At 48.0% G+C, this 18,214-nt stretch overlaps 1 protein-coding gene across 1 annotated transcript in view; it reads left to right on the forward strand.

The window, feature by feature from the left end:
* The window catches only part of ttc23 (tetratricopeptide repeat domain 23), a 72,345-nt gene that overhangs the window by 24,922 nt on the left and 29,209 nt on the right, over positions 1–18,214 (forward strand). The window contains exon 7 of the mRNA XM_078199998.1: positions 12,567–12,744. Coding sequence (XP_078056124.1) covers positions 12,567–12,744 — 178 coding nt within the window. The remainder of the gene's footprint in view (positions 1–12,566; positions 12,745–18,214) is intronic.

The raw sequence follows: 18,214 nt of genomic DNA on the forward strand, positions 1-18,214 counted from the left end.
GGGGCGGGAACAGACGCAATCGGAGAATCCAGCCCAGTGTTTCCCAAGTTGCAACAAGGCCCACACAGCTCCATAGTACGTCAACTGGCTGTAAAACCTTTCGGGATGTTCCGAAGTGGCAGGAGATGTTACATAAACATGTCCTCCCTTCTTTTACGTTGGGGAGTCATAGAATTATAGAATCCCAACAGTGCAGAAGGAGGCCATTTAGCCCATCAAGCCTGCACCAACCACAATCCTACCCGATCCACAGAACCCCACCTATTTACCCTGCTAGTCCCCCTGACATTAAGGGACAAGTTAGCATGGCCAATCCCCTTAACCTGCAAATCTTGGGACACTAAGGGACAATTTAGCATGGCCAATCTATGTAACCTACAAATCATTGGGGGCATGGTGGCACAGTGGTTAGCACTGTTGCCTCATAGCGCCAAGGAGCCGGGTTCAATTCCTGGCTTGGGTCACTATCTGTGTTCTCCCCGTATCTGCGTGGGTTTCCTCTGGGTGCTCCAGTTTCCACCCACAGTCTGAAAGATGTGCGGGTTAGGCGGATTGGCCATGCTAAATTGCCCCTTAGTGTCAGGGGTACTAGCTAGGGTAAATGCATGGGACTATGGTGATAGGGCCTGGGTGGGATTGTAGTTGGTGCAGACTCGATGGGCCGAATGGCCTCCCTCTGCCCTGTTGGGATTCTATGATTCTATCTTTGGACTGTGGGAGGAAACCGGAGCACCCGGAGGAAACCCACGCAGACACGGGGGAGAACGTGCAAACTCCACACAGACAGTGACCCGAGTTGGGAATTGAACCCGGGTCCCTGGCGCTGTGAGGCAGCAGTGCCAACCACTGCGCCACCCCAAGTAGAGGCGCTCGTGGGCTTTCTGAACTGAACTAATGTATTGGCGTGGAGGAGACCATGGAAAGTCTGTACAGTCAGTCACCCAAGGCCAGAATTGAACCCAGGTCCCTGGCGCTGTGAGGCAGCTGCGCTAACCACTGTGCCACCCAAGTCCTTTTGACTTTGGGCGCTAGTGAATCAACAACATGTTTTGCATCCTTTTTTTTCACAACTTCCATTGACTTACAAACATTCCTCCTACTCTCTGCCTGCCCGACCCAATGCTTCTCCCCTAACGTCTACCAGCGGACCACAGAGCCCAGATTGCATTAATCTGGTCAAAACCGTTTTCTTTCTCAATTGCAGCCGTCTATCTTTAAAGCGTTTGCCTGCTGATTGTGAGATCAAGTACAAGTTGTACGCAGTGATGTGAGAATGTTAGCATTTGTTCAGCAAGTTCTGCCCTCCACTTGAAGAAATGGCTGATGGTAAATTCCTTTCGAATGTGTTAGTGGAAATGGAGTCTGCCAAAGGAATGGGGAAAAGTAGATAAAATGGAACGTAAGTGATAGTGAGATTGTTTGGTGGTCTGTTTAATAAGGCTGTCACGCTGTGATAGCTGGAGTGTTTGTTTTTCTTAACCTATTCCTTGCTGCGTGACCTTTTGAAGGAGAGCATGCACTGTAAAGCTGTTCGTGATATTTTTACCTGTTCCCCCGTGCTATTGTCCATGTTCTCTCAAGTAGGCGGCACGGTGGCGCAGTGGTCAGCACTGCTGCCTCACAGCGCCAGGGACCCGGGTTCAATTCCAGCCTTGTGGCACTGTCTGTGTGGAGTCTCCCCCGTGTCTGTGTGGGTTTCCTCCGGGTGCTCCGGTTTCCTCCCACAGTCCGAAAGACGTGCTGGCTAGGTGCGTTGGCCGTGCTGAATTCTCCCTCAGTGTACCCGAACAGGAGTGTGGCGACAAGGGGATTTTCACAGTAACTTCATTGCAGTGTTAATGTAAGCCTACTTATGACACTAATAAATAAACTCTAAAACTTAGAGCACAACTGTCCTCCAGTTAAAGCTCGTTCCAGACACTTACCACCCTCTGAAACAAGCTAGCAGAGGTAATAGTAGAGGCTTTTGAAAATCATTATACAGTTATATAGATATGGAGGGATATGGGCAAAACGCGGGCAATTGGGACTAGCTCAGTGGTAAAAACTTGACGGCATGGACAAGTTGGGCTGAAGGGCCTGTTTCCATGCTGTAAACCTCTATGACTCTATGAACAACTTGGGTGTGGGTTGTGGGGGGAATGCTTTAGTTACCTTGAGCGAGATTCTTCGATACCTTCTATTGCTGCCAGTGAGAATGGAGAATTTGATGAAAAGAAAATCCACTTGAATCAATCACCCGCAACAAAAGTCCTGCCGTGTTCCCGGTACAATTTAGACATTGACCGTCACATTCTTTGGGCCACTTTCTGTACTTCAAACAGAGAGAAGGAACCATGCAATTGTGTAATCACCTTTCATGATCGCAAAGCTCTTGAGAGCCAGTGATGTCCTTTTGGTCTACACAGCAAGATCCCATAGATAGCAATGTGGCAATAGGAATTATTGGCTAATTTATTTCTGATTTCTCTCCCTTTCCATCTCCAGGCATAGAGTGCAAATCATCTCCCTCCAACTATTGCCCTTGTCAAGGTTTTGTTTGTAAATTTAGTAAATAATTTGATCTGATTTATTATCATAGAATCCCTACAGTGCAGAAGGAGGCCATTCGGCCCATCGAGCCTGCACCGACCACAATCCCACCCAGGCCCTATCCCCATAACTCCACATATTTACCCTGCTAATCCCCCTGACACTAAGGGTCAATTTAGCACGGCCAATCCACCTAACCCCCGCATCTTTAGAGTGTGAGAGGAAACCAGAGCACCCGGAGGAAACCCGCGCAGACACAGGGAGAACGTGCAAACTTCACACGGACAGTGACCCAAGCCAGGAATCGAACCCTGATGCTGTGAGGCAGCAGTGCTAACCACTGTGCCACATGTATTTGTAGACAGTGAAAAGTATTGTTTCTTGCGCGCTATACAGACAAAACATACCATTCATAGAGTACCCAGGGGAGAAGGAAAGGAGAGGGTGCAGAATGTAGTGTTACAGTCATGGCTAGGTTTTAGAGAAAGATCAACTTAATATAAGGTAGGTCCATTCAAAAGTCTGATGGCAGCAGGGAGAAAGTGGTTCTTGAGTCGGTTGGTACGTGACCTCAGACTTTTGTATCTTTTTCCCGACGGAAGAAGGTGGAAGAGAGAATGTCCGGAGTGCGTGGGGTCCTTGATAATGCTGGCTGCTTTGCCGATCAGCGGGAAGTGTAGACAGAGTCAATGGATGGGAGGCTGGTTTGCACGATGGACTGGGCCAAGTTCACAACCCTTTGTAGTTTCGTACTAGAAATCATAGAAACCCTACAGTGCAGAAGGAGGCCATTCGGCCCATCGAGTCTGCACCGACCACAATCCCACCCATATCCCTACATATTTACCCACTAATCCCTCTAACCTACGCATTTCAGGACTCTCAGGGGCAATTTTTAGCATAGCCAATCAACCTAACCCGCACATCTTTGGACTGTGGGAGGAAACCAGAGCACCCGGAGGAAACCCACGCAGACACGAGGAGAATGTGCAAACTCCACACAGACAGTGACCCAAGCCAGGAATCGAACCCAGGTCCCTGGAGCTGTGAAGCAGCAGTGCTAACCACTGTGCTACCGTGCCGCCCACTGTCTTGGTTGGAGCAGTAGCCATACCAAGCTGTGATATGTCAGGCTAACTGGTCTCCAAAGCGTTAACTTGAGTAGATTTGTAGCACGCTTTTCAAAAGGGGATTGCAAATTGGAAATACATTTTTTCAAGTTACACATTTGGGGAAAAGATGAGGTCATTCAGTGTCGGAAACTGCTTGTTAACCAGTGACTTTAACTGAAGTTGGAGAGACAAAAGATTTATTCACTGCATTTTTCCGTCGAGTTTTATTGCGTTTCCCCACAGGAGAACACTACCATTCCTGAGGTTGCATTTTGTTTCCCCAGTTCCACTTGCTGGGGATTAAATTATTTTTTTTGAAAGGAAAAGTTGGCGAGTGGGTGGAGGAGGGAAAGAAAGTGCAAAGAGCTCTCTTGCTGAACAAGTGGTTTCTTATATTCCCAGCACTCTGGCCTAATCCTTTCATTACGTCCTTTTGAGTGAGTGTGAATCTGTCAGATTGTTGGGCAAAGCCCAACTGACTCATTTTAATGCCCTTTTTAGGAAAGGGAATCTGCCACTCTTTACCCCGGCCTGACTGAGAGCCTGGCCAGCTGTTGGGAAGGAGAACAACATCTGGAGACTGGAGAGAAGGGAGGGAGAGATGATAGTATGAGGAAAGACAGTGGGAGCAGGGAGAGAGAGATTTTGATGGGGGGGTGGGGCGCTGGCATTAGAAACATAGAATCCCTACAGTGCAGAAGGAGGCCATTCGGCCCATCGAGGCTGCACCGACCACAGTCCCACCCAGGCCCTATCCCCATAACCCCATGCATTTACCCTAGCTAGTATCCCTGACACTAAGGGGCAATTTAGCATGGCCAATCCACCTAACCCGCACATCTTTGGATAAAAGCAAATTACTGTGGATGCTGGAATCTGAAACCAAAAGAGAAAATGCTGGAAAATCTCAGCGGGTCTGGCAGCATCTGTAAGGAGAGAAAAGAGCTGACGTTTCGAGTCCAGACGACCCTTTGTCAAAGCTTTGACAACCTTGGCTGGAGCTGTTGCTGTGATTCTCTGATGTCTCTGGGGCGGCATGGTGACACAGTGGTTAGCACTGCTGCCTCGCAGGGACCTGAGTTCATTTCCGGCCTTGGGTCGCTGTCTGTGTGGAGTTTGCACGTTCTCCCATATCCGTGTGGGTTTCCTCCGGGTGCTCCGGTTTCCTCCCACAGTCTCAAAGCTTTGACAAAGGGTCGTCTGGACTTGAAACGTCAGCTCTTTTCTCTCCTTACAGATGCTGCCAGACCCGTTGAGATTTTCCAGCATTTTCTCTTTTGGTCGCACATCTTTGGAGTGTGGGAGGAAACTGGAGCAACCGGAGGAAACCCACGCAGACACGGGGAGAACATGCAGACTCCACACAGACAGTGACCCAAGTTGGAAATCGAATGTGGGTTCCTGGCGCTGTGAGGCAGCAGTGCTAACCACTGCGCCACTGTCTACCCAATATTATATCCTCCTCCCCATATTATAATATGGAACAGGGGTCATTAGCATTATATCACAGAGGGCATGCTGGCACAGTGGTTAACACTGCCGCATCACAGCACCAGGGACCCAGGTTCGATTCCGGCCTTGGATGACTGTGTGGTGTTTGCACGTTCTCCCCGTGTCTGCGTGGGTTTCCTCCGGGTGCTCCGGTTTCCTCCCACACTCCAAAGATGTGTGGGTTAGGTGGATTGACCATGCTAAATTGCCCCTTAGCGTCCCAAGATGTGTAGGTTAGATGGATTAGCCATGGTAATTGTGTGGGGTTACGGGGATAGGGCGGGAGAGAGGGCCTAGGTATTGTCACATGTAGGCCAGACCAGGTAAGGACAGCAGATTTCCTTCCCTCAAGGAATATCCACACGCAATCAGACAACCTTGGCTGGAGCTGTTGCTGTGATTCTCTGATGTCTCTGGGGTAGCACGGTGACACAGTTAGCACTGCTGCCTCACAGGTCCTGAGTTCAATTCCGACCTTGGATCACTGTCTGTGTGGAGTTTGCACATTCTCCCGTGTCTGCGTGGGTTTCCTCCGGGTGCTCTGGTTTCCTCCCACAGTCCAAAGATGTGTAGGTTAGGGGGATTAGGCATGCTAAATGCATGGCATTATGGGGATAAGGTGGGTGGTGGGGTGAGTCCAGGTAAGATGCTCTTTTGGAGAGTCCAGTAAGAAGTCTCACAACACCAGGTTAAAGTCCAACAGGTTTATTTGGAACCACGAGCTTTTGGACCGCTGCTCCACTCACCTGATGAAGGAGCAGCGCTCCGAAAGCTTGTGATTCCAAATAAACCTGTTGGACTTTAACCTGATGTTGTGAGACTTCTTACTGTGCCCACCCCAGTCCAACGCCGGCATCTCCACATTTTGGAGAATCAGTACAGACTCATTGGGTTGAATGACCTCCTTCTGCACTGTAGGGATTCTGTGGTTCCAAGGGTGGGGGTCATGGCAGGTTTACCCCAGGGGGCCAGGGGCTGGCAGGTGAGAAATGAACTCCTTGCCCACAAGCAGTGCTGGAAAAGCGTGTAGCTGCTGAATGCAACTGTTGAATTTCCTGAGACCTGGGAAACCTCGCCCACCGCTATTAAATGCAAATGGCTGCTGAACTCCAAAGCCTGGCATCTCACTGAAATATTACCATTAATGACCCACATCTTGAGAGCGGGTGACTCGCCCAATCCCCAATTCACCCCTATTAATCTAGGAGGAGTTTCGGGTCAGTTTTCACACAATTGGATGAGAAAATGGAGAATGTCGCTGCTCTGTCATTGACACGCGTGTGGAAACTGACCTGCTTTTGGATGATGGCATCAAGGGGCAGAACAGCGGTGGGAAAAGGGGAGGCGATGGCCTAGTGGTGTTATCGCTAGACTATTAATCCAGAAACTCAGCTCATGTTCTGGGGACCCGGGTTCGAATCCCGCCATGGTAGAATTTGAATTCAATAAAAAAATATCTGGAATTAAGAATCTGCTGATGACCATGAAACCATTGTTGGAAAAACCCATCTGGTTCACTGATGTCCTTTAGGGAAGGAAATCTGCCATCCTTACCTGGTCTGGCCTACATGTGACTCCAGAGCCACAGCAATGTGGTTGACTCGCAACTGCCCTCTGAGGGCAATTAGGGATGGGCAATAAATGCTGGCCCAGCCAGCGACGCCCATGTCCCACAAGTGAATTAAAAGAAAAAGAAAGGAATGAGGTTCCATTTATATAGCGTCTTTCATGACTTCAGGATATGCCAAAATGCTTTATAATCAATGAATTAGAGTTTAAAGTTTATTTATTAGTGCCACAAGTAGGCTTACATTAACACTGCAATGAAGTTACTGTGTAGCCGCCATGCTCCGGCGCCTGTTCGGGTACACCAAGGGAGAATTTAGCACGGCCAATGCACCCTAACCCGCACATCTTTCAGGACTGTGGGAAGAAACCGGAGCACCCGGCGGAAACCCACGCAGTCACGGGGAGAATGTGCAGACTCCGCACAGTCACCCAAGGCTGGGAATCGAACCCGGATCCCTGTCGCTGTGGGGCAGCAGTGCTAACCACTGTGCCGCCATGCTGCCCATTTATCATTGAAATTTGAGGCAGCCTGGGATTCAGTTTGCACTGGACTCTTCTATTCGTAGAATCCCCAGAGTGCAGAAGGAGGCCATTCGGCCCATCAAGTTTGCACCGACAACAATCCCACCTAAGTCCTATCCCCGTAACGCCACATATTTACCCTGTTAATCCCTCCAACATCCCAGGACACTAAGGGGCAATTTAGCATGGCCAGTGCACCTAACCTGCACATCTCTGGACTGTGGGAGGAAACCGGAGCACCCGGAGGAAACCCACACAGACACGTGGGGAGAACGTGCAAACTCCACACAGACAGTGACCCAAGGCCGGAATCGAACCTGGGTCCCTGGCGCTGTGAGGCAGCAGTGCTGACCACTGTGCCACCGTGCTGCCCATTTACCATTGAAATCTAGTCCGTGTGCAACATTTCCACACTTCGTAAACCAAGCAACATACGTCTCTCTGAGTGGGATCACCAGTTTAAACCAAGTTAGGGACAGACTCAAACTATGTCCATTGGAACTAGGTTCGAGGCGGCCTGGGATTCAGTTTGCACTAGACTCTTCTATGGCCAGCCGACAGATGAGACCTCCCAATAGTCGGGGTTGCGTTTGATCCCAGATCCCACTTTAGTGTGTCTGTACAAGGGGACTGCAAGTCGAGACTTCATAACCTCCCTAATTCTACTTCTGATAGAAACGGCGAATTCTATTTCCGACACAATCGTGCCCCTGTGACAGGATGAGCAGTTTTGGTCTTCCTGTTCCTGTTTCCTCCTTGTGCTGCCGGGAGTACACTTTCTGTATATTTTTATAATGCTAAACTTGCAGGCGCAAGGACAAGTGCGGCAGTTGGAAATTTGAACCCGGAAAATGCGGAATTCGTCAGTTTGTCAGCATCTGTGGAGAGGATAGAGAGAGGCTCACATGTCAACTTTCTGTCCAGGCAGAAGGAAAGATTACATTGGCCTTTAGAAATGAGCAGGAAGACGTTGGGACAGGGGAAACACATCTGCTTTGTCACAGAAAAAGTTTGACAGGAATTTAACATGCAAATATAAAAATAAACACAGCAGGTGGGATTTTATGTTTCCCTTCCAAAGCTTTTGATTTGATTTGATTTATTATTGTCCCATGTATCACTATACAGTGAAAAGTATTGTTTCTTGCGCACTATACAGACAAAGCATACCGTTCATAGAGAACGAAAGGAGAGAGTGCAGAATGTAGTGTTACAGTCATAGCTAGGGTGTAGAGAAAGATCAACTTAATGCGAGGTAGGTCCATTCAAAGGTCTGACAGCAGCAGGGAAGAAGCTCTTCTTGAGTCAGATGGTATGTGACCTCAGACTTTATCTATGCACTGCCGCCGGGGACGGTTCTCCTGGTTCCCATTGGTCCAGGCCTGTTGTAAACCCTGTGACGTGACGCCACAGCAGCAGGTGGGGGAAGATTCCCCGTGTTGGGGGAGGATAACAGAGCGGGGAAGCCCGCTTGTGGTATTTAAATGTTTGGTAATGGAGTTCCCAACCTTCCATGGCAGGAACCCCATCTCGCCTTTGGCGGGACCCGGGGACAATGTCAGTGAGAAATCTGGCCGGTGTAAACACCGGGACTCCCATCGGATTCTCCACTCCCACTGGCTTTCCCGCCCGCCAAAATGAAGAGAGAGAGATAGGTAGACAGAGATAGATAGAGAGATAGAGATAGATAGGGAGATAGATAGAGACAGGTAGGGAGATAGAGATAGTTAGAGAGGTAGGGAGATAGATAGAGGGAGGTAGTTAGAGAGGTAGGGAGATAGATAGAGGGAGGTAGATAGAGAGGTATAGATAGATGTAGGGAGATAGATACAGAGAGATAGATAGTGGTAGGGAAATAGAGAGATGTAGGAAGATAGATGGAGAGATACAGAGAGAGGTTGGGAGATAGAGAGATGTAGGGAGAGAGATGGAGGTAGGGAAATAGAGAGGTAGATAGAGATAGAGATGTAGGGAGATGGATAGAGATAGGGAAATAGGATTGGTTAGAGAGGTAGAGGGACAAATAGCTAGGGAGATAGAGAGGGAAATATAGAGAGGTAGGGAGATAGATAGCAGTAAGAGATAGATACAGGGAGAGATAGAGAGAGAAATAAATAATTGGTTTTTGAAAAATCACCATGGCAGGATGTGTCAAATTGTGATGACAATGACCTAGTTATAGATAATCACCAAATATAAAGTATAAAGTAATAAAAGTTTCACAGTTGTGAACTTTTCAGCATACACATATACAGAATACAAATGAAAGGTCTATTGCTTTCTACATTTTGTATTAAAGTCCATAGATCAAAGGTTGCCAAGTTGAGTTTGGTAAATTGTCAATCATGTGCGTTATATTTGTGAATTTTATAAAGTAGGGGATTGAGCTGCCTTGTAGTCTATTTCTCAACCTCCTTTGTGGAATGGTGCCTTTATTCTCTAATTGTATCGCAGCATGTTTTGTTCCTACATGTTCTGAGCTCATACCCCCTTATCCTCTTATCCTGCCTTACATAGAATTTGCAGCTTAGAAACTATCCACCCCAGCTGGTCAGCACTGATGCCTGCCAAACTCCCTACCCTTCACCTGTAGACTACTCTTAATCTTAACTCCCCACTGTGCAACAGCACAGGGGATCAACAATGATTAAATCATAATTTTGCATACAATTTCTCCCCAGTTATTTTTATATATAGTCGTCTGTGAATGCACGGAAGAGAAGTTCAAAGCTATTCTTCATTGGAGACTCTATTTTGGAATGGTACGGATATTTGCAATCAATTGAATTAAACAATCGCAGCTGTTGGAATTGGATCCGTGCCCCGGTGCTGGAGTATAATTGTTTGAGTTTGAGACACAGTTAATTACATTTTGGCAGGACGAGTCCTAATTCACTTTAACCCTTACGAGCACCACAACAGCAGAACTTGTCACTGAATAAAATTTCACCCACTGAAATTCAAGGGGAGGCCACGGCCTAGTGGTATTATCGCGAGACTATTAATCCAGAAACTCAGCTAATGTTCTGGGGGACCCGGGGTTCGAATCCCGCCACGGCAGATGGTGGAATTTGAATTCAATAGAAAATCTCTGGAATTAAGAATCTACTGATGACCATGAAACCATTGTCGGTTGTCGGAAAATCCATCTGGTTCACTAGTGTCCTTAAGGGAAGGAAATCTGCTGTCCTTACTTGGTCTGGACTACATGTGACTCCAGAGCCACAGCAATGTGACTCTCAACTGCCCTCCAAGGGCAACTAGGGATGGGCAATAATTGCTGGCCACCCAGCGACGCCCGTGTCCCATGAATTAATGTAAAAAAAGAATGGGAAGGCAACTAGTCAAAGAACCATAGAAAGGTTGCCGCACAGAAAGAGACCATTCAGCCCATTGTACCTGTGCTGACTGGGGGAAAAAAACTAGCCACCCCTTCTAATCCCATTTTCCAGCACCCAGTTTGTGGCCTGGCAGCTGCAGATCTGGGTACCTTTCAATGTGTTGAGGGTTTCTGCATTAACTGCCAATACAAGACAGCGAATTCCAGACACCCACCACCCATGGTGTTTCCAACTAGCCCCTCTAATCCTTCTACCAATCACCTTAAATCTGTGCCCACTGGTCATTCATCTCTCTTAGTCACCACATTACAGGAAGGATCGCTCTGGAAACGTGCTGGTTAGGGTGCATTGACCGTGCTAAATTCTCCCTCAGTGTACCCGAACAGGCGCCGGAGTGTGGCAACTAGAGGATTTTCACAGTAACTTCATTGCCGTGTTCATGTAAGCCTACTTGTGACACTAATAAAAAACGTTTTAAAATATATAATATAAAATTGTACGTGCTTAGCCAGAATAATTTTTACTCTGCATTGGGCATCACTGTGTGTGTAATAGTGTAGTAAGAAGTCTCACAACACCAGGTTAAAGTCCAACAGGTTTATTTGGTAGCAAATACCATAAGCTTTCGGAGCGCTGCCCCTTCGTCAGATGGAGTGAAAATCTGTTCTCCAACAGTGCACAGAGACACAGAAATCAAGTTACAGAATACTAATTAGAATGCAAATCTCTACAGCCAGCCAGGTCTTAAAGGTACAGATAATGTGGGTGGAGGGAACATTAAACACAGGTTAAAGAGATGTGTATTGTCTCCAGACAGAACAGCCAGTGAGATTCTGCAAGATCAGGGGGAAAGCTGTGGGGGTTACTGATCATGTGACATAAATCCAACATCCCGGTTTAGGCCGTCTTCATGTGTGCGGAACCTGGCTATCAGCTTCTGCTCAGCGACTCTGCGCTGTCGTGTGTCGTGAAGGCCGCCTTGGAGAACGCTTACCTGAAGATCCAAGGCTGAATGCCCGTGACTGCTGAAGTGCGCCCCACATCATGTGTAATAGTGTGACAGACTGGCTATTGTCTCATGTCCCCACTCAGTCTGCATTGGAGATTTAAATTTTAGACAAGATTATTTATTTTTTTATTAATTATTAGTCACAAGTAGGCTTACATTAACACTGCAATGAAGTTACTGTGAAAATCCCCTAGTCGCCACACTCCTGTTCGGGTACACTGAGGGAGAATTTAACCAGCACGTCTTTCGGACTGTGGGAGGAAACCGGAGCACCCGGAGGAAACCCACGCAGACATGGGGAGAATGTGCAGACTCCGCACAGACAGTGACCTGAGCCGGGAATCGAACCCGGGTCCCTGGCGCTGTGAGGCAGCAGTGCTAACCCACTGTGCTACCGTGTGTAATGGATACTAGCGAATTGGCAGTCAGCTGTCCCAATTTGCAGTTCCGTCGTACAGAGTCGGGAAGGAAATCTGCTGTCCTTATCCGACCTGGCCTACATGCGACTCCAGAGCCCACAACAATGTGGTTGACTCTCAACTGCCCTTCAAGGGCAACTAGGGATGGGCAATAAATTCTGGCCCAGCCAGCGACGCCCACGAATAAATGAAAAATTACTCAAAACCACATCAGGTTGCGACTGGTCTGAAATGATTTTGCAACTGTAATAAGTCCTCAGAGGCAGAGGTCCCTTCACCAAAATCCCTTTATTTACAAGTCTGACAACAGCATACAGAGCGCTTTCAGTTCGCAGTCTGCACTAGGAGTCCCAGAGGAACTGACACACCTGGTTAAATATAGAGCACTAGGCTCCCTGATTGGCCCATCAATTTGGCCCTTAATCAGGGACATCTTTCGTTGTCCAACCAAATAAAGTCAACTTAATGTAGGGACGCCCTTAATCAGGGAGTTCGTATCCTCACAGGCCCACCTCAATGGCCTGATTGAAGTCATTACAACATCTGAATGGATTTTGCTGTAATTCTCCAGGTTGTACATGAAGCTGAGCAAGTCAGAAGAGGCTGCGACACGTTACGAAAAAGCGCTCCACATGGTCAAGCTCGACAAGGGTGAGAACAATGCGGAATGTGTCTCGATTTATCGGGAATTGGCAGCAGTGGAGCAAGCCCGAGGTGACCATGACGCGGGCTTGCAGCACCTCTTACAGGTAAGGGTTGAGGTGGCAATATGGGGCTGTTGGACTCCGCACCACTGGGCAAGAGCGGAAAAAAGATTGGTTAAAATGAATTAAAGGGGTCAATAGGGGCGGCACGGTGGCACAGTGATTAGCACTGCTCCATCACAGCACCAGGGACCTGGGTTCAAATCCGGCCTTGGGTCACTGTCTGTGTGGAGTTTGCACATTGTCCCCATGTCTGCATGGGTTTCCTCCGGGTGCTCCAGTTTCCTCCCACAGTCTGAAAGACGTGCTGGTTAGGGTGCATTGGCCATGCTAAATTCTCCCTCAGTGTATCCGAACAGGAGTGTGGCGACTAGGGGATTTTCACAGTAACTTCATTGCAGTGTTAATGTAAGCCGACTAATAAATAAAAGAAAATCCCCACAGCTGATTGCTATCCTTTGGCTCTGGCTAGCTTGTGCACATGGGGCCTAGGGGGGAAAATCGATCAGGTTTAGGTGCAATGAGATGAGTTGTGTCCCAATGCATAGGGTAATACTTTCTGGCAGAAGGCTGTGGGTTTAAGAGGAGGCAGTGGCATCGTAGTATTTTCACTGGACTCTTAAACCAGAGGCCCAGGACAAGACCCAGGGACGCGGGTTCAAATCCCACCAAGGCAGATGGTGAAATTTGAATTCAATAAAAATGTGGAATTAAAAATCTAATGGTGACCATTATAGATTGTCGTTATAAAAATAATCTGGTTCACTAATGCCCTTTAGGAGTATTCACAACTAATAAGTCCTTTTTGAAGTGTAGTCACTGTTGTATTGCAGGAAACACGGCAACCAATTTGCACACAGCAAGCTCTTTCAAACAGCAATGTCATTGTAACTAGTGAACCTGCTTTGGTGATGTGGATTGAAGGATGAATGTTGGCCAGAACACTTGGGATAACGTCCCTGCTCTTGTCCCGAATAGTGCAATGGGATATTTTACAACCACCTGAGAGAGCAACCGGGGCTTCAGTTTAACGACTCATCCAATAGACGGCACCTCTGAATATAGTGTTCAATTCTGGTTGCCACACTACCAGAAGGATGTGGAGGCTTTGGAGAGGGTACAGAAAAGATGTACCAGGATGTTGCCTGGTATGGAGGGCATTAGCTATGAAGAGAGGTTGGAGAAACCTAATTTGTTCTCACTGGAACGACGGAGGTTGAGGGGCGACCTGATAGAAGTCTACAAGATCATGAGAGGCATGGATAGAGTGGATAGTCAGAAGCTTTTTCCCAGGGTGGAAGAGTCAATTACTAGGAGGCATAAGTTTAAGGTGCGAGGGGAAAGGTTTAAAGGAGATGTTCGAGGCAAGTTTTTTACACAGAGGGTGGGGAGTGCTTGGAACTCGCTGCCGGGGGAGGTAGTGGAAGCAGATACATTAGTGAGTTTTTAGGGGCATCTTGACAAATACATGAATAGGATGGGAATAGAGGGATGCGGTCCCCGGAAGAGTAGGGGGTTTCAGTTCAGACGGGCAGCATGGTCAGTGCAGGCTTGGAGGGCCGAAGGGCCTGTTCCTGTGCTGTAATTTCCTTTGTTCTTTGTCCTCTGACACTGCAGCACACTCTCTGTACTGCACTGAAGTGTCAGCCTAGATTTTTGTGCTTGTGTCCCTGGAGTGGGATTTGAACCCACACGCCACCCCCTCCCCAATCCCAAACAACCTTCTGAGCTAAACATCAACGCGTGATGACTTTCCCTGATCAATGGTATGGGGGACCCACAGTCATACAATCATAGAATCTCTACAGTGCACAAATAGGCCATTCGGCCCATCAAGCCTGCACCAGCTCTTTGACGGAGCAACCCACCCAGACCCGATCCTTGTAACCCCACGTATTTGCCTCACTAATCCCCCTAACCTACACATCTTGCAACATTAAGGGGCAATTTATCATGACCAATCCATCTAACCTACACACCTTGCGACACGAAGGGACAATTAAGCATGGCCAATCCACCTAACCTACACACCTTGCGACACTAAGGGGCAATTTAGCATGGCCAATTCTCCTAACCTGCACATCTTTGGACTGTGGAAGGAAACCCACGCAGACACTGGGGAGAACCTGTAGACTCCGCAGTCTACAGGTTCGTCCCAAGACAATGACCCAAGGCCGGTATTGAACCCGGGTCCCTGGCGCTGTGAGGCAGCAGTGCTAACCACTCGGGATCATTCTGATTTTTGTGAAAAAAAGCAAAGAGCTGCCTTCAGTTTCTGATATATATCTTCAAGTTTTGCCATCACTAATTCCCAGTCTCCTTCCCTAAATGGACACGGCAAAACCACTGGCCACTCGCTTTTATAAACAAACTGAAAAACCACTGCCGGCTCTTAGAAATGGATTTATATGGTCAGAATAAAAATCAACTCCAGGAAATTAACATTTGGCACACCCTCTGTAGAATTAGCAAATTGCCCGAGGGAATGTGTAGGAACGTTTAATGTTCCATCTGTCTCCCAGACTGGTGAATACAGTTCTGCCCACACACCTTGATCGGTCATCTATTTCCATATTACTCCTGAATGCTTGGCTTGTAATAGATCACAATAAATATATCCATTCTATTCACTGAATCCACCCACTCACTTCTATTTGAAAACTGAACATTTAAAATGTCTTTCATCTGAATGCGTTCCCAGATCTGTTTGAATACAATTATATGGAGCTCTGCACTAAACGTATTCAGAGATCGGAATCTTTAACTTCAAATTGGTGCCCCAAGTAACTTCATTCAGCAATACCAAGAGTATGGAATCATAGAATCCCCACAGTGCAGAAGGAGGCCATTCGGCCCATCGAGTCTGCACTGACAACAATCCCACCCAAGCTCTATTTCCGTAACCCCATCTATTCACCCTGCTAATCCCTCTAACATTCAGGGGCAATTTAGCATGGCCAATCCACATAGCCCACACGTCTTTCGGACTGTTGGGAGGAAACTGGAGCACCCAGAGGAAACCCACGGGGAGAATGTGCAAACTCCACACAGACAATGACCCGAGGCCAGGAATTGAACCCTGGTCCCTGGCGCTGTGAGGCAGCGGTGCTAACCACTGTGCCGCCGTGCCGCCCATAATGCACTTGTTTTCATCCCCGAAGCAGAGGATATCATAGGGACATTGGAACAGGAGTAGGCCATTCAGCGCCTTGAGCCCGCTCCAGCCATTCAATCAGAGCATGGCTGATCTGCGGCCTAACTCCATGTACCTGGTCTAGGCCCATAGCCCTTGAGGCCCCTGCTCAATAAAAATGTGTCTATCTCAGATTTAAACCTAACAATTGAACCAACATTCACCGCAGTTAGAGGGAGAGATTCCAAACCTCCCCCACTCTCTGCGCGTGGAAGTGTTTTCCAACATCTTTCCTGAACCTCTTGGCCCTAATTTTTAGATTTTTGACCATGGCCCCTAATTCCAGAGTCTTCAACCAATGGAAACAGTTTATTGTCCTGATTTCAAAATGTCGCTTGCTCAGAATATTGGTGGGATGGGGTGGCAATTAGTTATCCACATCGGCTGATAATTAGGCTCAGTTGAACTGGCCCATTCAAAAGTCTCGGATCCACTCCTTGGACTGTGCAGAGTTAGTTGACCCAGAGAAGCTGGGAAGGACTCGTTTCCCACGGACTAGCTGGGGAAATGAATCCTGGTTCCTTATTCCAGGCAATATCCATCAGTGCAGGAGGTGATGGTGGCATAGTGGTAATTTTACTGGATGAGTAATACAGAGACCCAGGTTAATACTCTGGGGACATAAGTTCAAATCCCATCGTGGTGGTTCATATAGTTTAAATTCAATAACATCTGTAATTGGAAACTAGTCTGATGACTGTGGAACACTCATCAATTGTAATAAAATTCCATTGGTTTCCTAAGTTCCTTCCTAAGGAAGGAAATCTACTGTGCTTACCTGGTCTGGCTTTTATAAGGCCGGCACGGTGGCACAGTGGTTAGCACTGCTGCCTCACAGCGCCAGGGACCCGGGTTCGATTCCCGGCTTGGGTCACTGTCTGTGTGGAGTTTGCACTTTCTCCCCGTGGGTTTCCTCCGGGTGCTCCGGTTTTCCTCCCACACCCCAAAGATGTGCTGGTTAGGTGGATTGGCCATGCTAATTTGACCCTAGTGTCAGGGGGACTAGCAGGATAAATGTGTGGGGTTATGGGAACAGGGCCTGGGTGGGATTGTGGTCGGTACAGACTCGATGGGCCAAATGGCCCATAGGGATTCTATGATTCCATAGGCCCAAATGGCCCAAATAGGCCCAAATGGCAAATAGGGATTCTATGATTCCAATATGCGGTTGGAATGTGAGCTGTGGAATCAGCTTGGCTATGAAGGCCTCACATGGGAAGGAAAGCCTTTTGGAGGATCCATGGAATTGTACCCACTGAGCCACAGTGCCTTCGGAAAAGGGAGGGGAAAGGAAAATAGTGTCAAACATCTAGATGTTGCATTGATAGTAATAATAAACGTGCCCCGTGTGTTGTGACTTCCTTATTTGGTCTTCAGCATTCCTTCATGTCTCCAGGTGACCTCTCATTGGGATTTATCATAAAGCCACCCTATGTTACCACTGGATGAAGTTTCAGTTGCCAATCCCTGTGGGCACATTCTGCACACACACACATTCACTTTTACATTTGTTGGAAGGTGCAAAGGCAGGATGGGACTTGGCTGTGATGCCCCATGCAGCATAATAGTCTGCTGAAACTAACTCTGGACTGGCATCTTTTTTAAAGCTAATTTTTACGGGACATGGGCATTGCTGGCTAGGCCAGCATTTATTGCCCATCCTTAACTGCCCTCCATTTCAGAGGGCTTTTGAGAGTCAACCACATTGCTGTGGCTCTGGAGTCACATGTAGGCCAGACCGGGTAAGGACAGCAGATTTCCTTCCCTAAAGGACATTAGTGAACCAGATGGGCTTTTCTGACAATCGACAATGGTTTCATGGTCATCATTGGATTTTTAATTCCACCATCTGCCATGGGACAGCGCAGTGGCACAGTGGTTAGCACTGCTGCCTCACAGCACCAGGGACCCGGGTTCGATTCCCGGTTTGGGTCACTGTCTGTGTGGAGTCTGCACGTTCTCCCCGTGTCTGCGTGGGTTTCCTCCGGGTGCTCTGGTTTCCTCCCACAGTCCAAAAATGTGCGGAATAGGTGGATTAGCCATGCTAAATTGCCCCTTAGTGTCAGGGGGATTAGCTAGGGTAAATGCATGGGGTTATGGGGAGAGGGCGGGATTGTGGTCAGTGCAAACTCAATGGGCCGAATGGCCTCCTTCTGCACTGTAGGATCCTATGGTGGGATTCGAACCCGGGCCCACAGCGTTACCCTGGATCTCTGGATTGCTAGTCCAGTGACAATACCACTTCGCCATCACCTCCTCTCTCTACCTAAAGGGCAATGTTCCCAGAGCACTTGGCTGCCAGGGTTTGCAGTAAATCTGTAC

This window comes from Mustelus asterias, chromosome 29 (assembly GCF_964213995.1).
Source record: "Mustelus asterias chromosome 29, sMusAst1.hap1.1, whole genome shotgun sequence".
NCBI classification, from domain to species: domain Eukaryota; kingdom Metazoa; phylum Chordata; class Chondrichthyes; order Carcharhiniformes; family Triakidae; genus Mustelus; species Mustelus asterias.